Source organism: Leptonotus elevatus, chromosome 2 (genome assembly GCF_054856555.1).
Source record: "Leptonotus elevatus isolate MCC_2025b chromosome 2, RoL_Lele_1.0, whole genome shotgun sequence".
Taxonomy (NCBI): Eukaryota; Metazoa; Chordata; class Actinopteri; order Syngnathiformes; family Syngnathidae; genus Leptonotus; species Leptonotus elevatus.
Genome location: NC_141240.1, coordinates 29,811,596 through 29,835,528, shown reverse-complemented (window position 1 = coordinate 29,835,528; position 23,933 = coordinate 29,811,596). Strand labels below are relative to the sequence as shown.

Below are 23,933 nucleotides of genomic sequence, written 5' to 3'. Positions count from 1 at the left end.
GGAAATGTATACAGGATTTGAATTGGCCTGATTAGATTTTTGTTTAACTTTTTAATACTTGTAATTCACAGGTTAAATTAATTTTGCAGCCCTTTTTTTTTAGCGAGTGACTGAGGATTTGCTATGCTAATTATCAGACAGGACTTGTAAATTTCTAGTGGTAAATATGTATTTGGGTGTGTGTTTGCGTATGTGTGTGTTTAAAAACAACTGTAATCTCTTTAAACGAAGAAAATAAACCCAACATATCCGACCGGTGGAAAACTGTGACTGCTGGAGTGCTGAGTGGTAAACAGCTGTTGGTGTGCACTTTCACTGTTGCTAAACACAATAGAGATTGTTTACGCTTCAACAAACTATCACAGGTCAAACATTTGACGAGGAAAGCCAATGATGCTAACGCGAGCATCCTAATAAGCTGTTGCAAAACATTCATGAGGTGTTACCAAAGCATCCTTGTGTTATTAGGTTTTTGGTTTGATCTAAAGTTGAGCGTAGAATGTGCGGAAACTGAAGTCCGCCTGCTTTTGCTCCTCAATCCATGCATTCCACATATAAAGCAACATTCTTGCATCAGTGACTGATTTACGATTTTACACGTGTTAAAGAGAATATTTGTACGCTTTGCATGCAAGCATCTCTGCTCTACGTGTGTGTAATGTAACACTCAGCAATGTGCTGAAGCTGCTGCCGGCCCACACAATCTTTGCACGAGAGGAGTCTGAGCTGGATCAAAATCTGTCAGGAGATGCTTCTGGTTACTGGAGGCAGGCGGATACAAAACGCTTTGTCACTAGCAAAACAAGTGGAGGTTGTGCTTTTCTGCCAGTTGTTGGATGCAATTTATACAGTGACGCCCAGAGATACGACTTACGAGTGGTTTGAGACACAAGTTGACAATTATTATTATTTTTGCCTTGACTTTTGTGAGCAAAGACCTTAGCAGCAATTTGGCAGAATGTAAACAACTCTTCAAAAAATAAGCTTCAAGCTATTTATTGCCACTCTCAGTCGAAATTAACTGTAAAATTAAACATAAAACAAATATAATTATGTTTTATATTTATATTATATTTATAATATATATAATATATTTGTATTATTTTGTATTTACACGAGTCCACTATAATGCTAGTATATAGGAAATGTCTTGGATGGGCTAACAGATTGCATCAGTGTTGTTGCACTATAACATTTTAAGCTTGTATCCTATTGGGCAATGAAGGTTTGTGAATGTTTCGAAAGTAGCTAATGTAGATTTTTCGTTGCAGTTTGTTCAAGGGCGCAAAGGATCGCAAAGACGTTCACCAGACGTTTGCCAACAATTTTAATGGTCGCAAACGATTTTTCTTGTAGCAAGGGCATTTTGTACATTTTGTGCTGATTTATTGATCTGTAAAAATGTTTGCTTATCAACTAAATGTACAATACTGATTGCATATCTATGCACATATAAGTGCAGCTGTTTATGTGTAAGTTTGTGTTAGTTTTTTTTGTAAGAGGGTAGGACTCCATAAGTTTTTTACTTCTTCCTACTCCCTTTTGAACATCTAAGCTGTGCTTAATGATGATTATGTATGTAACAAAAAAAAACAAGTTTCTTTTAAATCTTTTTATCTTAATTGCAGTATTTATGTTGCTGGTTTATATGTTCAATAAACAAACAAACAAACAAACAAACAAACATGTTCAGTTTTGAATGACCATCAAAACTGTTGGCGAACGTCTGGTGAACGTCCGCGACCTCGAACGAACCCTGTCAGCAAGCCAATTTGGGCCATGTGTATGTCAATCCCACAGGTGTCATAGTACTACGTAGGTCTAATATAATTACATCTAATCTCTAACAGGTGTGTTTTAGTCATTGACTAGCGATTAAATTTGTTATAAATAGTTCCTGCTGAGAATTAGATTTTCAGTGAATTTGTAATGTCTCTGGTTTTTAATTGTGAAAATCTGGTCATCCAAACTAAACTCGGTTCCAACTTCCAGACAGGAAGATGAGTCAAATCAGCCACCATGAAAACCTCTAATAGGCTCCAGCACGCCTGAGACACAACTGAGGGTGAGCGTTTCAGATAATGAATGAATGAATGCATGAATGAATGAATGACTAAACAGCCATTGTTACATTAGATTTATAACACATATTAAAGTGCTACACTTCCCATTAGTATGGAATCAAATTACATAATGGATATATAAAATCCATCCATCCATTTTCGCAAACGCTTATTCCACACAAGGGTCGCGGGGGTGTTGGAGCCTATCTCAGCTGCCTTCGGGCAGTAGGCGGGGTACCCCCATAACTGGTTGCCAGCCAATCCGGGATATATATTATCCGATTTCAGATTTTGATTGTTTGCATTGCCGTGTTAAAGCTGGCATAAGTGCTCCATAACACTTGATTGAATTATCGCCTCACAGAGCGAACGAGGCCCAAGCATAAACAAGTTCCCTCTCAGTAGCAAAAAGGACAGCTTACTTTCCGTCTCTTATTTTTGTTCCACCAGCACTTTATTGTAAAAGTGAAATGATATTGTTCCCATGTCAGCTCTGTGTAAATGTTTTGTGAACGGTATTCCTCCATTTCATGCCGAGCGCTTGCTCTGTTTACCTCTGTTTACTAAGAGACTGAGGCTACTGTACTGTGTCCTTGCTTGCTGCCTCTCTGCTGGAGGAAGAGCTAAAAGCAGTCAGTCACCTAGAAAAGAAGAGAATATAATGTGTCAAATATATTTCAGTTATGTTTTCAGTACTCTGTATCTTACAAAACTTCAATTAGATTTTTTTTTTTTTAAATCTGTTGGCATTATCTCCTGCTACATTAAGATTTACATTTTTAATGCTACTATAAAATGTCAATTTTGTATACCACTTTTCCTCATTAGGGTCGCAGGGTACACATGAGTCTATCCCAACTGACTTTGAGTGAGAGGAATGGTACACACTGAACTGGCCACCAGCCAATCACAGGCCACATTGAGACGAACAACCCGTTGCATTGAGAAAAGTTTGAAAAGTAGCCACCAAAATAACTCATATTTCATAAGACATCAACATTGCACCAAAATGTGATTTGTAATCATATAGTTAAATGTGGAGGGGCTTAATGTACCAGGATTTGGACCCTTTAACCTTTAGACATGTGATTTTGTGCAGTTGATTTCATGAGCAGCCTCAGTGATCACCTGTTGCATTTTGAGCTTCTTAGCCTTGTTTTTGACTTGTTGAACAAATCTTAAAGAGCACCCATTTTGAAATTCATAGACCAGTTTGTAATCATACCGGCCTTGCTAAGCTATTTAGCCAATGTATCATCATCATAGTATCATTTGTCACCTGGTTTCACTTAATGATATTTACACATGTGAGACCTACACAATTTGACCCTGACCTCCTGTTTGCCACACCTCTGTCTCTCCGTGTGTGTTAGTGTGTGTTGTCAGCTCAAACCCCCTGATTCTTTGGTATGTTGGTGGAATTTCGACTATTTTTCCAGGTCACTTTTGTTTGTACCTTGCGAGGTGTGTCTGTAAATTCCCACACAAGGAGAGAGATAAACACACTCACACAGTGACGTATGTATTCAATCCTCGTCACATCACAGCCCATCCCGCTTCTGGCCAAATAATAATCGGACTCTTGAAAAGCAAAGATGCTGTTTGTATGTATTCCACTAGACATTTTCTGTAATTATCACAATTTCTGAGTGAAGTTGCGACATAGTCAGGAAGTTGATAAATTACAGTTTGATCAGCCTTTAATCGTTGACTATAATACTCTAGCCTATTTGCAAATTTGAAAAGGGATATGCTGAGATGTTAAAAATATAACTCCCATACTCATGTAGTATATCCTGTATCAAACTGGTTCTGAAGTCACGATATGAATCAAATCTTAACTTTGCTTAGATTCTTTCTATGCTTACAGTCCTAATTAAAATCTTAATACCCTAAAATTGAGGGTATTAGGGCCTAAATGTTTATACGGTAAACAATTCTATCCATAAATCTAAAACAATCAAATGAAAATGTGAATTTAGGTTGGCAGGTGATGGGTGCACCTCCTAGCCTGCATGTATGTGCATGCGAAAATGTATGGCTGAGGACCACCCCAAGGTGAAGGTCATTGAAGGATTGTTGGTGGGCTTGCTGCCTGGAAGACAGGGCGTTATTTGAGGCAGGCACCCAGCAGGAACTGGAGGGAGATGTTTGGGGAGCGACGTGGCAGGTGGGCCTGGTAATGATGATGAATTGTTGAGAACAAGTTTCTTTCTCCTAAGATTAGGATCTACTGATAAACATGCCCACCGGGTCTTTCGGGAACCTTATCCGTTTCTGTCTCTCCGTCTGTTCCATCAGTTTGACTTGTTGTCTTCCGTATTCATGCCTAGTTGAGCAAGTTGTCAGAGATTTCGCAGTCAAGTTAGGCTGGATTGACACTACATGGTTCAAGTAACACGATTCCTATATTTTTGCTCCCAAACGGCACGTTACGAGATAAAAAAAGAAGAAGAGAGAAAACCACAGGAAATCAGGTTGGAATTAGGCCTCTTCCAAATGGGGTTTAATCGGATATGATTATCTGTTAATGTGAAAGCACCATAGGTAGGTAAGATCAGCTCTATAGATGGAATCCTGACATCATCAAAGTATGGCTATTGATGACATACTGTAAACATGCATACATTTACCCAAACAACACAAATAACACAGTGCAAACATATATAATATTATAAAAACTAGCCGGCACAGTGACCACATACTGTAAATGATGTGAATATGGTAGGTTAGAATGGCATGGATTATATACGTAAGGAAAATCTGTTGATCAATTTCCCACGTTACCTGCATTTAAATCAATGGGAAACAGTATGTAATGTTGAATTCACTTGCTGATGTTGAAGTGTGCACTGGTAGTCTTCCCAGTGATATTGAGAGAATCCAACACCTTCGTTCAAACTCTAAAGGTTAAGTAAAATTACTTTGGTGTCAAAATTGGCGGTTCTTGGCATCTTTCAGGGGCCACTGGCGGGGCCCCAGTGTTGGACTTTCTGTAGATCCTTATCTTCTGGGTTCTGGGCCTTTAACCCAGTTTGTGAGTAGGATGGACTACACCAGTGTTTCTCAGCCCCGGTTCTCGAGTACCCCTATCCAGCTTGTTTTCCACGTCTCCCCAGCCAACACAGCTGAAGATCGTTATCAGGCTTCATGCAGAGCTTGCTGATTAGCTGATCGTTTGAAACACATGTGTTGCTTGTGGGAGACATGGAAAACAGGCTGGATAGGGGTACTGGAGGACCAGGGTTGAGCACCACTGGACTACGCAAATATCTGCATTCCTGGCAGAAGGTTGACAGTATGATCCTAGCCTAACACATCAGCAACCAATGGTGCCCATTCTTCAGTTACGGGTCGGGCCCGGAATCTGTGCTGTAAAAGTGTTTGCGCCCACAAAAGCTATATTTATGGAAGAAACTACAATTTGGCCTTTGTTTTTATTTTATTATTATAATTTTTTTCATGGCCTGTCTTTGTCTCTATGCCAACCAACTCAAGTTCAAATGGTTATATTGGAATCTCAGGTGTTTACAATTAATGGCCTGGCCTTAAAAAAAAACTTGGTTCCAAGCAGTTATACAAAGGCAATAAGGAAAAATAGACACCACGCTAGTTCTTTTCAAATCCTTGCTTTCAATACCCTTCATTGCCGCATACAGGGTGTGTCAAAAAGAAAGAAAGAAGAAGAACTGGTGTCACAAAATGATGATGTCAAACCTACGGCCAGACGATTTCCATTCATCTTTTCTGCGAGTGTTGTGGCAGGACACCGTGTGCCTGCTTCACCATGATCATATTTAATCATTTTTATTAAAGGCCCAACATCTGTCCACAAGCTTTAAACAGAATGAGCTGATAATGTACATGGTTTGTATCACATTACACTTTACATATTGTACACGACATACATCTGGAATCATTTAAGTGGGCCTTTGCATGTGAGTAGAGTTTTAATTAGAATTTTCCGGAGATGCTTGATGATATTTTCCTTTTTTCTGTCATCTGTATGTTGACAATGTAAGGGAGCTTTGACTGGACTGAAATTTGGAATACACAAGAGGCTGAGACAGGGAAGATTGCTGGAAAATATTCGCTTTGATAAGCTGGCCAAGAAGCCTTTGAATAAATGTGGCCCCAGCACGAGCCCACACTAGGGCCTCTGTGGCATGACCATGTCCAAACGCCAGCTATCAACAACCCCGGGTAATTACGGCCATCTTGTCATTAGACTAGGACCCACCTGGATTTGCTAATAGTGAAGGGCGGGATGAGGCCAGCTTGGGTTTAGTTTGGGTCTTTAATCAAACACTTCCCTCCCTTTGACTGATATGACACAAGCCACCCCAACTGACACAGAATGTGCTTTTGTTACTGGCATGGATGTTTTACTGTGTGAGCTGTTTTATTCGAGATCAATCCCTAGATTATATTTTATTGCCGCACTTTGTATTGTACGACGTATAAATATTTGTAGATGGGGGGGGGGGGGGGGTAATATTCAGAGAAAAAACTCCCAAATTTAGGAGAAATAAACTCGCAAATTTGCGACATTATGAAGTGGCAAAAAAAATACACACTAACCAATCAAAAATTAGCATACTTTAGGTAAATGCAAGTGAATGACGGAGAACAGCAGATTCGACACATCAACTTGAAAAAAATAATAATATATGTCAATATGTAAATAATAATTCTGGAAATATAAATGTACAAGTAATTTTATATTTTAACAAATTAATTTAAATGCTTGATCCTCAGGGTGTGGACCTTCGCAAAGCGCAAGGCGTCTTCCTCGCTGGCTGTAGGCTACCTTCAAAGTGCGAATACGTAATATGATATGGTTAATTGCTGTTCTTATTTGATCGATTCGTAGCCTTAAAAGGGATTTATCTTAATTTCATCGCAAAATTCCATTGATGCTCAGCGGATGCACACGTGTTTCAACGTATGGATACATCAGTTGATCTTACCTTATTATAACAGTGCCACATAGATGCTATTCATTAGCCCAACTATGGTGTTTCCAATTTTGTTTGTCAAAACTGTCTGTTTTGAATGAACGCTACCAAAGCACCACAGTGATTGTCCATTTATTCTATTACCTGCATTCATGATTATAGTTTGTGGTGATCTTAGATTTGCAGAGAGAGCATGCTTCCACTGTTTAGTTTTCAATATAATAATCACATATTTGCCAATGTTCCACAAGAAAGTGTTGAGCTGACATAACAACTGAAACGACATGTATGTAATCATGTCATTTTCTTCATATTTTGTTGATGCCTACAAATATTATCGCAGAAGGCTTAATCTGGTCTTGGTATTGACTACAACACAAGTGCATATGTGTAACCTATTGCCTCTTATGGATAATTGTAAATACATAATGACCTCTTCTTCTTTTTTTATCAGCTGTGATATGTTTGCCTTGTATTAACATTGTGTTGGCTGTTGCTGGATACCAGATTTTCCTTTGGGATCATCATACAGTATTGTATTATCATCTATCAAATCTAAGATGCCCCTAAAATGTAAAAGGATAAGATATAAACGGATCTCCCCCCACGCCTCCCCACCCCCTTTTAGATATAATCTGCAAAATCTTTATACTCTCTTTTCTTAACTCCAAATGAAAAACCAAACACAATTATAGTGTCTTACTAACATATATTTCATAGGAACATCTATAGTTGAATAAGGCCATATAGTACACAGTTATACAAGCAAGCTCAAGAACATCAATATCAAATCTGTTTGGGATTTGTGTTTTTTTGTGTGACTGACAAGATTGCTGTCCTTGTGTCAGTCATTGTAGTGCATTGCATCCAAAGATGGAAATGAACCAACAATTAATAATATTTAAATAAATCATAAAAAAAAAAACCTTTCCTTTTTCCCTTACAGTATTGCATTCAATGTTCCAATGAGTCAAGTCCATTTGTTCAAATAATAGACATCTCCATGTTCTCCTTCAGCCTTTTGCAAAAGATTTCTTTCTGACATCTTTAGCTTCAATGTCCACTGTTCAAAGTGCGCACAGTCTAACGAAAACAGTTGTTTCTGGGGTTTGAAAAAGAAAAAGCACTTCTCCTTCCATGAAAACAAAGGAACATATGTGAGTATATGACATTGTATAATACTGGTTCAAAGGCTCAGTTCATGTAAGAATGTGTCTTTGAAGCATTATAAAAGCAGCAAACCATTTTAAACCCAGAACCACACACTCGAAAACAATTCCAATGGACTGAAACTTTGAGCCATATCCATCTGAAGTTTTTCCTTTGACACTGTTCATCCTCTGATCCCAACAGTTCCCAAACAGAAGCTAACGGGTATTTATTTATACTGACGGGCATTGAATTCTACCGCTTTTTTACACAAACAGGTACATAAGCCATGCAATGATGAACTGAATTGGGGACGGGGGAATGGCGGAGATGCAGAGCACTTTCAGACACACTTTCCCAGAATCCCATTTCCTGCAGGATGGCCTGCAAAGGGGGCATGGGGTGGGGTGCCATCACAAGATGGGGGCGTGGGGCGCGTTTTCAGGTCTTGTCCAACCATTCAGCTTGCTTGGGGGCCTTGCATGTGTGTATATCCACAGTTTCCTTGCAGACCTTGCACTCTACGGCACAGCACCATTCAAATTTGCACTCGCACTGAGTGAACTGTTCGACTCTGGTGGTGTCGTAGCCCCGCCCACAACACATGACCTCACATCCATCTGGGCTGTGCGATGTCTTATTGCACAACCGCCCAGCCGTGCCAATGGAACCTGTAGAGTATAGAAGAATTTACTAAAATACTTTAAAAATACTTTAGGTATGCATTTATTATGTTACCAGTTGCTCCACAAAACAAATAGTTGCATCATCATTTGTGTACCTGACCTATGTGCTGTATATAGGCCCGCTATTTTGACAAGAGGACCTGAAAATTTAAGAAAACGTGAAGTCAGTCCCCTCTCTGCAGCTGTAACAGCTTCCCAGAAAGCAGCAAGATGTTGATGGGAAACGAAGTGTATATAAATTATACTGTACCAACTGCCAATAACACAAATTGACCTAGCTTTCAATCTACTAAGCCGTCCAGTAATTTATCGGCTTTGTTGGTGCTGTTGTTGTTGTAAACGAGGTTATTAACATTAGCCACATAGCCTGGCCCCAACATCAACAGCTAAATTTGGAGACTAATCCCGGATGCAGACAAAGACTCAAAATTACATCAGCGCTGGCTGCTGTTCCACTATTCCGCTGTGCAAGCTTAATTCTTGGAGCTTAGCTTTGTGAAATCTCTGTGATATGACTTACTTTCATCTAAAACAGGGATGGGCAACTCATGGTGCAAATTCTACTACAGTGGATCCCCGCATACTTGCAGCTTAACACTTGCAAATTCTCGTATTCACAAATTTAAAAAAATATTATTATTATTTTTTTTTAATTTTCCCTCTTGGGGTATTTAGGGGGAAGCTACCCCCACTTTTTATTGAAAATGTATACTGGATTTAATTTATTTTAAACAAAATATTTCCACAGCATTTCACTGGCAGTCGATTAAATGTGGATTTTTGTTATTCACAGGTCAGCCTGGTCACTAACCGCCGCGAATAGTAACGTTTTAAGTTGTAATATTGCCATTCACCGACTTAGTTGTCTACTGCGCTATACTACAACGTGAGTAGCATTTTTCTGTGGATTTGGAATAACTTGCAGGACAAACTGTTACAATTTTGAGTGAGTTCAGGGAGGGGAGGGGATTTTTGATTGTTCAAATTCTTTGTTGTTAAAGGCAGAATTTTTTTTATACATGCATTTACAAATGTATTATGAAAAATGAAATATATTATGATACTATAATGTACATTGACAATGACATACACATATTTTGTCTATATTTAAAAGGGCATTTTTGTCATACATCAGGTTAAGACATTTGTGGTCCTATGTGGCCACTATAACACTTTTTCAATACAGCAGTCCTTCTCAAATGTGGTGGTGAGGGGGTTCCAGGGGGAGCGCGTGTGACTGCAGGGACCTTTTTTATTTTATTTTTTTGCTGTACTAGAATTAAGTGTAATTGCACATTCACTAAAGTAGGTGGCAGTAAATCTCTCTTTGTAAGAGAGCGCAAGGAGATTTAGCGCTTTTTTAAAGGCGTACTTGCAGCAATTTTTTAGACAAATCATGCTATTTTTAGGCGAGGCAGACAGTTACCAGAGTGCGAAATATTTTCTTCCACTTGTTGGGGGGCATAACAAAAATAATTGAGAAACAAAGCTATTTGTGAGGGATAAGGACCGGGCAGACCTGTAAATATAAAAAAATCTGCATAATATTAAGCCCTCTAAAATGCATTGGAAAAAGAATAAAAAAATAATTTAACCAAAGAAAAAATTCTTCAAAAGTGCTGATAATCATTCATTAGGATTTTTTCACAAATAACGGGCAAATGGGGAGGAGTGTCACACATGGACGTAAACCGTACATCTTTCTCTCAGCTGAATTTAAAGGGAATGAGGGGAGCCGCTTCCGTTGGCTGCATTCCCTGCCACAAAGGATCACAAGCCCCTTTCAGTCTGCGCCCCTCTAGGAAAATACCCAAAGAAATAAAATTTCACCCATGTATTCGATTATTTTGTGCCAGACTTGTGCCGGGCATGAAAATAGGGCCCTCATTGCTTGTTTATAAAAATTGCTCTGTGATGGACTGGCGACTGCTGCTCAACTATTGTCCAAATTAGGAGAAGCGGTGTAAAAAATTAAAAAAAAAATGGATGTATGTAATTGTGATAGATATAAAAGATGTGAAGGCATAAACTACATAATGAGTTGGCTTGTTGAATGTCATCCACACGGAGATTAGTGTCGCTGTTTGATTTGAGAAGCTCCGTGTTTGAATTGCTTCCTATCACAACAAGCTGCCCGGAGAACAACAGAGACACACAGACAGCTATGCAGTGTTGGTAGAGTAGCCTACAGTTACACTGCCTTTCCCAAGCCACTCCGCCCTTTGAAGCCACATCGTGTGCGTGTTTATATGTGTGTATGTGTGTGACGGTTAAATGGACAGTGGAGCGTGACAGACAGACAGGCTCTCACACTCTGAGGCCCACTCTGCCCTCCAGCTACGCTTAGTTCAGACAGACAGAGAGCGAGAGACTGTGACCAACAAAAAGAAGTGACTTTTTTTTTTTAAATTAGCCGCTTGTGTCCCTAGGCTGTGAATTCCACTGGGAAGGTGAGAAAAGAGGGGGTTGATGGACCAATTTGACAGAGATAGAGGGGGGAAAGCAGACAGAGGTGTTGATCACTAAAGATTGTTCAAGCATTTCATCCATGAACTGACCAAAGAGAATCAATTAGGTGCATTAGGTAAAGGTGGGGCAACACAGACTCCAACCACCGGAGGGGTGTAGGTGTGTGTTTGTGTTGGCAAAGACTGACAGAGGTCAGGTGGTCACAGAATGACCATGTCCCCTAGGCTACTAGGATATTAGCTTCCACTGACACGAACATCACACAGGAGGTCGACTGTGTTATCTGACTGCCATGACTGACATCCACACACAAACAAAGACATTAATATACACACATAACATAGACAGGGCCCATCTATCAACGGGGTTAGGCAGATTACCTGTCGATTTGTCCGGCAGACAATAATTGGGCGAGGTTTCAAAGTAGACCAGGTCATTTTTGGTGGCCTTCCGAAAGGCTTTATTCGCTACGGTGAATCCCGTCCCATCTTGGTTCATCGTCACCTCGATGGCACCGTTATATTTCCTCCTCAGGTAGTCGCCGGTCTTCCTGAAGTCCGACATGGCCATCCAGCACGTCCGCAGCGTGCAGGAGCCGCTCACACCGTGACATTTGCACTCCAGCTTCATGAAACGCTTCACTGCCTAAATACGTAAAGAGAGTGCATTCATGTTTTTTTGTATTTTTATTTTTACCATCTTTAGATTGGTGTGATTAGGACGACATGACATCAGGACATGAAACCAGTTTAAGGCTCTCAACTCAATATGTGAGAAAAATCACAGATTTTATACGTAACATACATACAATAAAGTTGTATCTTGTATCTTTCAAGTGCAATAACTCTTGAATTTTCCGGAACAAACAATGGATCATGGAGCAAATTAAACTTGTCAAGGTACCACTGAATTGTATGAACTTTACCATTGCTACAATAGAAGGAACTGAAATTGTCAGTATAGGCTATTCATATGCACCAATTCCAATTTACAATACCAAACAGAATGTATAGGCACATGTACGATGACGATAATAACTGATTAATAATAAAAGATATGCCTGCCAAAAATGTAAACATGAGTAAGGTCTTCAGCCTCTGCGCAAAAAATATAATACAATTGATCGATATATGTTTAAAAATATGACATACGGATCATGCGAATACAGTACAGCCACATACTCACAGTTCTCCCACAGCGGTTGTTGTGCAGGTTCATGAGCGCCCGAGCATCACGGACCGTCCTCTCTTTGGCATCTATGAAGGCTTTGGCAAATCTGATCCCGTAGTTGATATGGTCACTACATCCCCCCCAGTCAAATTCTCCTCTGTCATCCTTGTCTCGACCGTGTTTTTGCGGATCACAGTTGCACATCTTAAGCTCCCCTTGGCTGCAAGCACGAGTAAGCGCGTAAACCACCCCGGCGGAGGATATGGCGTAGACGAACGCTGCTTCTCGGCTGCCTGGAATAGAAATAGAGAAAGACCAATTAGAGTGGTAATGACATCCATTTCACTCTCGCCCCTATTTTTCTAGACAGACACTTGGCATAAAAAAGGGCACATTTTCATTGCTGTGCCGGGCCATGTTTGGGAATTTGGTAGGCCGCGTTGCACCTTATTAGGCAGTCCAGTGGACAGAGCTGGTGCACCCCGAGCACATCAGACAATTTGGTGACAGAAAGCAGGCTGCGCTTCGACATAAAAATGGGTACATCTTAATTTTTGTACCAAGGAAAGTCTATGTCTGGAAGAAACGCGGTCTCCAAGTGGAGATCTTTTTGCAGTTCCTTTGAAATATGCTTTGCGTGCACCGATCTCCTGCACCTACATACCATGTAGACTCTTACAGTGCCGAATTAAAGGGAAAGAAAGGTGGCGCTTCGATTGGCTGGGAGTCGGCTGCGTTCCCTCCCACAATGGGGCACAATGGGGCAAATGGCATTTCCACCTGTGCTTGTCTAGGAAAATACCAAAAGAAAGAAAACTCCCGCCATGCGCACATTCTTTACTCTAGACTTGCACTGGGCACTAAAATAGGGCCCTCAGAGTTACTGTGATCAATCCAGTAGTTCCTCCAGGTCATAAAGGCTTCAGAACCACAACCTGACGTGACCATTTCTGGTAGTAGTTGTCAGGACTTGATAGTGGACTTAATGTGGAGTAAAGGATACTTCTGTTTAAAGAACCTTTATGGAAATAATCCTAATAGCGGATGTACATCTTCCATTTCATTCTCCTTTCAGTTTTGAAATGCTGTGACTCATGTGCAATGTTATGGGAAGAAACAAAACAAGGAACATCTATCTATACTTGATGTCTAATTCAAGGTAATGCATAAAAGCATGAAGCAAAAGAAAATGTTAGCCATGACGCAATGAGTGTTTTAATGCTCTCCAGATGATAGACAGTGTCTTGATTTTGAAGTCTCAGCTCTGCGAACCTAACGGTGATGTCTCATTTGATAGACCAAGACTGAGATGACTAAAACAACCCTACAAATCTTTTTGTTTACAAATTGTGGGTCTGCAAGTATAACCTTTTAACGTTGTTGATAATAAATGAAAGGAAGGCACAAGAGCCAAGAATCGTCTGTTATCCAACCTGTTGACTCTGCATTGACTGGAATGTCTTGTTTCATCAGTGATGGTGGGGGGGGGGGGGCTGAGGGCAGTGGGTGATGTGGGGGTGTTTGTGTGGGAGGCTGAAGGAGGGCATTGCTGTTCATCATTCAAACTAACGCTGTGTGCGTGACAATGAATATCTCTTTAAATATTTACGTCTTCATTAATGTTTATCCCTCTCTACCACACACACAGTCTGTATCTCCGTATCTAATGCAGCACATTGCTATCCCCAAGAAAGCATGCTTTGAATGGCTTTCAGTAGTGCAGCCATCCAACAAGCCGACAATCCTCATGAATTGATCCACACCAAAGTACTCGCTCATTAGACCGACTCAACTGCAGTTCAGCAGTTTGACAAGCTATGTGGCAGTTATAATGCTCCAACGTGTAGAACAATTGAACACTGCAAGTTTCTCAAGCCAGGATCTAGTTTTTGGCAAATCACACAACAGAAAGCTTGCTACTACCACGACTGATAAAAACACCATACTCCTAGAGCAGGCATTTGTGCCAAGCCCAGGCATAGTATTTTCGGAGGGCTGCTCTGGAACTTAGCATCAACAAAACCTCGCTCCACTCTCCCTTGACCTCACACCTTATACTCTTTTTCTCTGGGGCTACATAAAAAGCAAGGTGTATGCCTTGCCCTGTGTCTGTACTAGCTTGAGGAATAAAACCAAAACATCCAGAAGGCCTGCCTGTAGTACCCCCACCCACCCACCCCCTACACACTATGCTTTTTCTCTAAACTTCAGACAGAGGAATCCGCTGCCTCACAGAATAGAAAAAGGACAAGGATCCTAGAAAGCCTTTTGAGGGAGGTTTAACAGTCTTTCTGTCTGTCTTAATAGGACGCTGCACTAATTGTACCTTTGAAAATACCCATGTTAAATCGTATGACCATAAGGTGAACTGTACAAATTGGTCAACGTGGACTTACTTCTCAGCAAGACACGCCCGAACACAGTGGGATCGCGTTCCAGTGTGCTGCAGTTCCAGCGATGGTGTCTGAACTGGTGTTGGCACTCTCGGATCCACTCCTTTGTACCCTCTCCGATGGCCTGCATGATGTCTGGGTGGCGCTGGCAGAGTTGCCGCTGCTTGTTCACTAAGGCTGGGATGTTGTCACAGATCACACGGGCACCCAGTGCACCTATGTACCTGCGTATAAAACAATCAGCAGTGATGAATTGATTGAAATGTTCCCATAGAGACACACTAGATGGGTACAGTTGTGCCTTAATGCGGTAGCATAGCTCCAAGAAGACACTCAAACGACAAAAATTGAGTACAAAAAAGGACTCCTAGATTTAACTTCCTGTTATGTATTATGTATGTTTATTTTTGACATTTCGGGTCTTGTTTGCTCAATTGTAATGACACTTCAACAATGAATCCATCGGCCAGTGAGTGACCAGCAATGGTTTACACGGCGGCAGCTCTCTGTAAGGTGTTCAAGTTGAATGTACAGTACCAGTATATACAATGACAACTTACAAGTTTAATTTGTCATTTCATAACTCTCGTGAGTGGTAACTGAAAACATTTGTATCTCAAATCATCTTTCCCCACTGAGATAAATAGAAATGCCATTATTCTGTGCCTGCCATACATTATGCTCTTTCTGGTCGCGCTTTGGCCACCAAGGGGCATGATAGAGCCACGCAGATACAAATAAAGAAGAGTTTCACAACTAAGAGAGTAAGAGACTCAGAAAGCTGCAGTAATGTTTGTCTTTTCCAGAGGGTTAGATTTAGAGGATAAAGAACATGAGTGAGTCAGGTTTACTGTATTAATAGCTTAGGAATTTTCATTAGTTAGTTTTTATTTAATTTAGACTTTTGTTTTTAAAATTTAGCTAGTTTTAATTAGTTTTCAGAGCAGTTTTTTTTTCAATGTTCTTGAAAATATTTTGTTTTAGTTTAGCTTCTATTAGTTTTAGTTTTAGGTTTTTTTAATATAAAGAGAATGGAAATGTATGTATGAAGTACTAAGTAAGTTAGTTTCAGTTAGTTTTTCAAACCTAATATTTAGTTTGATTTAGTTTTAGTTTTTAAAAGTGTTTTCTTTTTAATTTGATTTTGTTAACAACATATTTTCTTTCCCAAGTTAAGCTTTTGTTATTTTGTTAGTTTTTGTTAACTTTACTAACCTTGCTGTGCTATTGTTATATTGCCTATCTATTTGTGGTGCTACAGTTTGTGTTCTGGTACTTCTAAAAGTTCTAAATGACGTATGTTGGACAAACAGTTACCTTCAGAACTGTCTGCAAAAAATAACTGAAAAAAATTACGAGAATTTAGCTTTTTGGACTTTTTGTTTTTCCTGTTATACTGAACTCATACCAAACCAAGACCCAAAACCGAGGTACGTACCGAACCGTTACTTCTGTGAACCGTTACACTCCTAGTTGTGTTCCAATACTCGCACTCCCGGCGATGGGTGTGAGTGTGTAGGGTGTCTCAGTTCTCCAAAGCACTCTGAAATGTACTCGGACAACGGGAACGCGCAATTGTGGGGCACAAGGGTGGTAGTGCGAGTATAGGAACACGGCCCATTATGTCGCAACAGTAACCGGAAACAGCGTAGGTGTGTGACTTATGGAAGTCAGAAGTCTCGCCTCCCCCGTGGCATATACCCCATTTGTTAGCCCATCAATGGAATTTTGCATTGTGTGTTAGCATTAGGCTAGTGGACTATTCTCAGACAAAGATATGTTGTTGTTGAATACATAGCATAGTAATTCTCTCTGATTTACTAAATGTTTAGATTAACAGTAAATTTCAACTGGGAGTAGCAGTAAACACTTATGGAAAATTGTTTACTATCTGCCAGTCGACATTAACAGACAGAAATTGACAGTGTGACGACATGTGTATTGAAAAGCTTGTAAGTCGGGTCACTTGTACTGTAAATCAAGGCACCGCTGTAATCGGTAGAGAGATGATAGTCTGGTTCCGGACTCCTGTCGAAGTGTCCTTGAGCAAACCCATCCCGCCACCAACTAAAGAGGTGCAGTGCAGTTTAGGCAACCCATTACATTTAGATATTTCTCCATGCCTGTGTTTTAGTTAGTGTGATTGGTGTTCAACACAAATATACAGCAGCGTAGCTGATTTTTATATTTTTTAAGAGCAGAATCAAGAGAACATAGGATCCAGGTTTTAGGCGGCTAGCTACAAGCTAGTAGACACCGTGCAGTGGAGAAAGGCCAACACATTCTTCTTTGACTCCCAAAGTCTACAACACTTAACAGTTTAAGGTTTGTGTATAGGAGGGAGAAGCAAACCATTTACTCTTGTGTGCAAATAAATAGGCACTTAACCTCTCTCCACCTGGATGCGTGTTTAAATGTCTCCCAATGAGACAGTCGAAGCCACGGTGTCACAAATCAGGGCAAGGGGCCTCGAATAACCCTGTCCATTCGAGACCCCTTTAACTCTCATTTTCTTTTCACTCACGTCTCTCCCACGCTCTCTGTCCAATCTTCCACACAAGCTTAATAAAACAGACATGAAACACTGCTGCCAGCTTTTCCACGGTAAGGCCTGAAAGTGATACGTGTGTCTATGTGTGTGCGTGTGCATAAGAGCAGCCAGCGCCTCGGTGGGTCACTGAGGAGGCGTCGCGAGGTGCGTAGCTGTGTGGTCGTTTTACGAGGTCTTGCGAGAGAGAGAGGATGGAGACCAGCGGCTCTCTACCCCCCAAGAGAGGGATTAGACGAAAGGAAGACGAAGAGAGTGCTCATCAAAAGCAAGGGCAAGCCAAGCAGCAACTCATCCTTAATTTCTCCTCGTTCTCTCTTGAGAGTCAAGAGGACTTAAGTTTATTGGGTTGTAAATCATCATCCGCACACCTAAAACAGCATGCTTGTGTGCTACATGCTGGATGATCTGAGGAAGACACGCGAGGGTGAGGAATAAGATCGGAGGTCGGAGGTCTTCCATGTTTTGTTCTCACGCCATCCCGGCTCATGTGGATGAAAACACAAAATTGTAAACATGGATGTTGAGTTTTGCGTGGGATACTGGGACAAATGAGTTCAGGTGCAGACACACATACTTCAAATGAGTCAATGAGAACTAAAGCTGACTAACTACATTTTTATCATTTTTAAGTTATGATTTGAGAAAAGACATATCAGTCCATTGTTGCGATCAGCACTTTTTTCTTTTTCATTAGTGCAGAGATGTCAAACTCATATTAGCTCAGGGGCCGCATGGAGGATCGGAAAGGATGGTATATAACTTAAAAACAATTGCCGTCAATTATACGCAGATTTTCGCTATTTGTGGGCCAGCCCTAAATTACGGAGCTCAACTGTAATCATATTGTTCCAAAAAATAACACAAATGCAAATGGCACGCAACAACACTTTGCCTGTATGAGTTCCGGACATGTTAAAGCTACCTGTTTTTGCATATACAGTACATGCCAAAAGTTTGGACACACTTTCTTATTCAATGTATTTACTTTATTCTCTCGACTGGTTACTTATGAGATTCTTACTGAAGACATCGAAACTATGTGTGAACTGATGTCGAGTTATGTATTTAACAAAAAAAACAAAAAAAGGCGAATTAACTGAAAACACGTTTTTTATGATAGATGCTTCAAAAATAGCCATCCTTTGCTCTGGTTACATTTTTGCATACTCTTGGCATTCTTACTTCTGGGAACTTCTTAAAGACTGCTGTAGTCATGTGACTACCTTTTGAAGCTCATCGAGAGAATGCCAAGAATGTGCAAAAAAGTAATCAGAGAAAAGGGGTAGCTATTTATTTTTGTATTTATTTTATTAATACCCTACCAAAAAAAAAGGGCATAAGTGTTTTTCACAGGACAGGGAAGTTTCTTTGATTATTGCACACATGTATGTATGGACCGGTAAATTGTACAATATACATTTAGCTAAGTATTGTATATAACTAACATAGACATATATGTCAACACTATTTACAACAAAGTGTAGGACTAGAAATATTTTTTCTTCTTCCCACTACTTATTTTGTTTCGGTTTTGTAGGGGTTGGGTTTTTGTTGTTTTTGGGTGTGTTTGTTGTGTTCGTCTGTGATTGGTGTTTGTCATGTGTTCCTTAGTTCTTCCCTGGTCTCGTTATGTCTGATCACGTCCACCTGTGTCTCTGTTCCCTTCCCAGTGTGTGTGTGTGACCAATCAGTGCCCTCAGCCTATTGTGTTCTTCAGGTGTGTCTCATTAGTGTCGGTGTATTAAGGCCCCGACCACACAAAAGCCACTTTCAAGTTGCTTACCGTTTAGGCCGTTCGTCCACACGATGGCGCGGTTTCGTAGCTTGAAACCGATCACTTTTGAAACCGGGCTCCAGAGTGGAAAAATTTCAAAACGCGCCCCATACGCGTCCGTCTGGACACCATATGCAGGATACTCCAGCAGTGATGACGACACGTTGTCGCAGATTGATGACGTATGCGGCAATTCTCGCGTGACTGCGCGCAAACCATCAGTGTGTCAACAACAATGGCGGATAGCCGTATCGTAGTCGTTTTGCGCATCCTCCTTAGCTTGCTTATGCTTTTGCAGCAAAATATTTTGCTGCTTTATTCGCACGTTCAGCAAGCGGTGTTGTACTTGAATCACCCGCCATTGTCACTTCTCCAGTGTTTGTCTTTTTCATGTTGTTTTGATACATGCAAAGCCATGTTTGTTCTGTAGATTGCAATAAAGTTAGGGAAAAAAAGTGTTCGTCTTCTTCGCTGATTCTTCTTTTATGCTTTCCGTTAACTCCCTGTGGCTGCGCTCAGTGTCTTCTTTTGGACACACGCAAGTCTTGAAATGTTTCTGTGTGTACAAGATTTGTTTGAGGAACGAAGCTGGCCTTGCTTCCGTGTGGACGGGGCCTTAATCTGTTGTGTTTGTCCAGTCTGTGTGGGAGCATTGTCGATGTCGACATTACGTGTGGGAGTCTGTGTTTCCCGTCGCATCAAGCCAAGCCCTCGTCACAGTTAAGTCGTTTTTGTCTCAGTAAAGTCATCCACGTCTCCGTCTAGTCGTCTCCGTCTTAGTCTAGTCATCCACGTCACAGTTTAAGTCGTCTTTGTCTCAGTCAAGTTGCCCATGTTCAGCCAAGCCAGCCAAAGTCTAGCCAGCCTCCTCTTGTCCAGTCCAGTCATGGCGACCTGTCTTCTTTCATCCAGTCCAGTCCTGGCGACCAGTCTCCTCTCGCCCTGCCCCATCCTGGCGACCCGTCTCCTCTTGCCCTGCCCCAACCTGGCGACCCGTCTCCTCTCGCCTTGCCCCGTCTTGGCGACCCGTCTCCTCACATACCTCTCCATTCTTGTCTCCCTGCTGTTTCTCCTCGCATTTGGGTCCACTCTCTCCCACGCACACCATATCATGCATGACATTCTTTTATTTTCTTTAACAATCATATCTATATATTTTCTTCCTATATGATTGTATGTTCAAATAAAGCAACCAATAATGTAACATAAATCCTGCAAATTGTATTACTGGCATGACACCTGAAATTACTCCTGTAAAATGACAACACTGGGATTATTCTATTGCAGTTCATAGTGTGGCTCCAATCAACCAACATAAATTATATAGAAAATGTATCATAAAGTACCGTATACACTTAATATACAGTACTTGGCTACATGGATGCACATCAGAATAGTTTGTATTAACACTAAAAGTCACTGACATGGATGAATGGATGGATTTTCTTCTGCCATACATCAGAAACAGCATCAGACAAAAAACAAAAAAAAAGTATATAGTTTGGGCTGTAATTATTATGTGTTATAATTAGCAATTAATGATATTCATATATGCAAAGACACTGATCATGTTAATGATTTCCCTTAATAGTTAGGAAACAGATTTTATTTCCATAAATATCTGCCACATTTTGAAATGATCACTACTTTACAATTAAATCACAATTGTACCATCACTGGTGAGCTATTTTTCAAACAGGCCCGTGGGCTACTCATATAGCCCTGGGGGGCTACCTGGTGCTTATGTTGTGTACAGAGGATCCCCCCCCCCCCCTTCCATTGTACCAAGTTATCGGAACAGATATTGTATATCATAAACAACAAAAATAAATTTTTACTTACATACTTTAGAACTTAACATTTCAGATTTTTTTGTTGTTTTTACTTTTACTTAAGTAGCAGAGTCAAATCCTTTTTGACTTCTACTTGTAAGTAAATTATTGAACATTAAACATCAGCACATACGTCAGAAGTGCTGTCTCTCTTCTGCTTATGGGATGGAAGAATCTCTCTCCGAATCTTATGAACTCCTGTTTCCATGCCAGTGATGTAATGACCTGAATTCATCACAACGCATACTTGGATGGAGTTCAACTTCTGTGTTCTTATTTAAGCAGAGAAATAGCTTAGACTGAAGTGCCTCCGCTAGTTGTAGCCAAGTTCATCTGCAAAATTGCATGGTCAATTCGTTGATTTCATGACCACAATAAATGTGTCATAATGCTTCCGGGACTGGTTTCACAGAAGATATAATTCAAACTAGGCAAACTAAGTTTGAATATGGTTGTGGAAGGACAACTCGCACATGCTCAGCCCTGAGCATCGGACAGTTCCCGACCAATAAGAACATCACTATTCTGGGGGCAACCACCCTCCTCACCAACCTGGCTACCTGTGATTTTTTTTTCTCCCCCTCCTCTTTCCCAAGCTCAAGAGAGACTTGTTTTGAAGACATGAGCGACATTGAAATTGTTTCCAAGGGGAAACTCGAAATCTATTCATTTCAATGTATTTTGCTTGGCAAATCAGGCCGTGATGTTTGCTATAGCTCTTCCAGAGCCTCTCATGAGAGGGCACAGACGTACCTAATAAAGTGGCTGGTGAGTGGCCGTCACACAGAAGCTATCTATGTGGACAATGCAGGCATCTTACTCTATATATTGTTTTAGTTATAGGTGAGAATTAACATTTTTGTGGTAACAATTCCGAAATATTGGCATCGTATCAATGGCACACACTCAAGCAACATGCCACAAAACTGTTTAGAAGCTACACTATCAGCTCAAAACGGACTAAAATATCAATCTCCTTTTGAACAACGTCCAGTATTATCACTTTGATTTTCTCACCCTTTGCTTTTTAGCCTATATACAGCATGCTCTTGTTTGGAGTATTTCAACAAAGTGCATATGTGCGTATTTAAATTAATGACTTAGTTATTGTTATTGTTATTTAAGTTAATTGCTCCTTTATTGGGGCAGAACGACAAAATGACAATACTTCACAAAGCACAATGAGTCTTTTTTTGGCTAAAGTTCAAGCTAAGCAAAAATGATTCATGTCGATGGTATGATTACAAAATGGCATTACTTCATACATTAAAGTGAACTGAAACTAGTCATCACAAATTGATTTAAAAATAATCTGTTTAAAAAGGGAATGACATTTTTTGGTTCTGAAATTACACACCGAGAGGTTTTTGAAGAAAGCTCTAAAATATTGAAACAATATAAATAATCACGTTTCTTATATATACAAGTTTCATCATTACGCAGCCTATATCTTTTTGTCAGCCCAGACCAGGTCTGATTAATGAAAAGAGACTCACTCACCACCATGAAGAATCCACTCGTGGGGTGACGAGCAGCAGCAACAAAACACACGCACAGTAAATCCTGGAAGCGGCTCTGGGATTTTGTTGTGACTTGGATGAGACTCCCCGTGACCCACAACTCCGAATCCGGGCTGCCCGTGTGTTTATAATTTTATTTAAAGCCAACATGGTTTCCTCCGCGGGGTCCCTCTCACTAAAAAAAAACAAAAAAAAGTTCAAATCAAAATGAAGCTGTAGAGAGCGTTTGACGATCAGGGATCAAAGTCAGGTGTCGTTATCCGTCTCCATGCCGCGCGCACTATGAGGAGTGAAAGCGACGCGCCTTGGGTTCCATGTGCGCACAGGACTTCCTCTCGTGCGCCTTCTGCCTTACCTGAGCACACCAGCAACAAGTGTGGCCGCTTCACTTCTTCGCACTGACGCCTATCCTTGTTTGGGCTCTTTTCAAAATACCAAAATAAACAATACTGTCCAAATTGCAGCTGGAGTCAAAAAGAGAGGGTCTCTGTGTTGGAAATGATGCTCGGTTCGGACCAGTCCTTTTACAGAGTGGCGGACACACTGACGGAGCTGCGGGGGAAGGAGAGAGGGAGAGATAGGGGGAGGGCACCCTGCTGACGCCCATTGGAGGTTATGGGGTTTGACTAGGAGGGAGATATTGAAGAGGGATGACTGTGCGCGCGCGCGCGAGTGTGTGCGTATGTGCGTGTGGCTTTGGCCCAGTAAAACAACGCAGTACAAGGCAATACATTTCATTTTCCTTTCCAGTGGGCTTTAATAGGTAGGCTAGTAAGACACATAGTGATAATACCAAAGAGGATAATAATAATAATAATAACAATAATAATAATAATAATAAGAAGAAGAAGAAAGTACTCAAATTATATCCATTGGAAATGACTGTTCTCTGTCTTTCCTTTGGTCTCTTGAGGTCTCCTTAATTTGTTGGAATTTAGATGTTTCTGGGGTTGGTGAAAGATTCTGGTTGGTAACCCGGTGCTGGATTTCACTTTCCTTTCTTTTCTTTGATCCTTCCTCGGGTCTCCTGACAACCTCACGACTCTAGCTGGATTCTGAAGTATTCGGTTTAGGTGAACGGTATGGGATTTTTAATAGGTTTTAGGTGAACTAATAAGTACACACACGCACGCACACATGCACGCACACATACACACGCACATGCACACATTCACGCGCATACAAAAAAAAGAAAAAGAGAAAACAAAAATAAAAAAAAGAGAGTGAGAGCAAAGATGATGACATGTCAAATCGATAAGATTACCGAATGAACAATACTGAGCTTTCTCCTTAAAAAAAAAATAAAAAAGGAAATGACTGTTCTCCGCAACGTAAAATACAACAAACAGCTTCAAAACCTCTCCTTCT

The 23,933-nt window shown here is 40.6% G+C and overlaps 1 protein-coding gene across 1 annotated transcript; it reads right to left on the bottom strand.

Annotated features, from left to right (window-relative positions):
• Positions 1–7,725: 7,725 nt before the first annotated feature.
• On the bottom strand, positions 7,726–23,104 carry LOC147179533 (protein Wnt-2b-A-like). Its single transcript, XM_086068162.1, has 6 exons — positions 22,921–23,104; positions 22,546–22,740; positions 14,892–15,112; positions 12,511–12,788; positions 11,706–11,970; positions 7,726–8,841 (listed from the first exon to the last, which is right to left on the bottom strand). The coding sequence occupies exons 2-6, from the start codon at positions 22,713–22,715 to the stop codon at positions 8,612–8,614; spliced, it is 1,164 nt and encodes a 387-aa protein (XP_085924288.1). The 5' UTR covers positions 22,716–22,740; positions 22,921–23,104; the 3' UTR covers positions 7,726–8,611.
• Positions 23,105–23,933: the final 829 nt, after the last annotated feature.

What these genes read in the sequence shown, in the direction of transcription:
- LOC147179533 (XM_086068162.1), bottom strand. Translation starts at nt 22,715, where the DNA reads ATGTTGGCTTTAAATAAAATTATAAACACACGGGCAGCCCGGATTCGG. An exon ending in CGGGCGTGTCTTGCTGAGAA is followed by an intron (nt 12,789 to 14,891) that starts GTAAGTCCACGT and finishes TTTCTATTCCAG; the next exon opens with GCAGCCGAGAAGCAGCGTTC. An exon ending in TCTGCCGGACAAATCGACAG is followed by an intron (nt 8,842 to 11,705) that starts GTAATCTGCCTA and finishes TATACTCTACAG; the next exon opens with GTTCCATTGGCACGGCTGGG.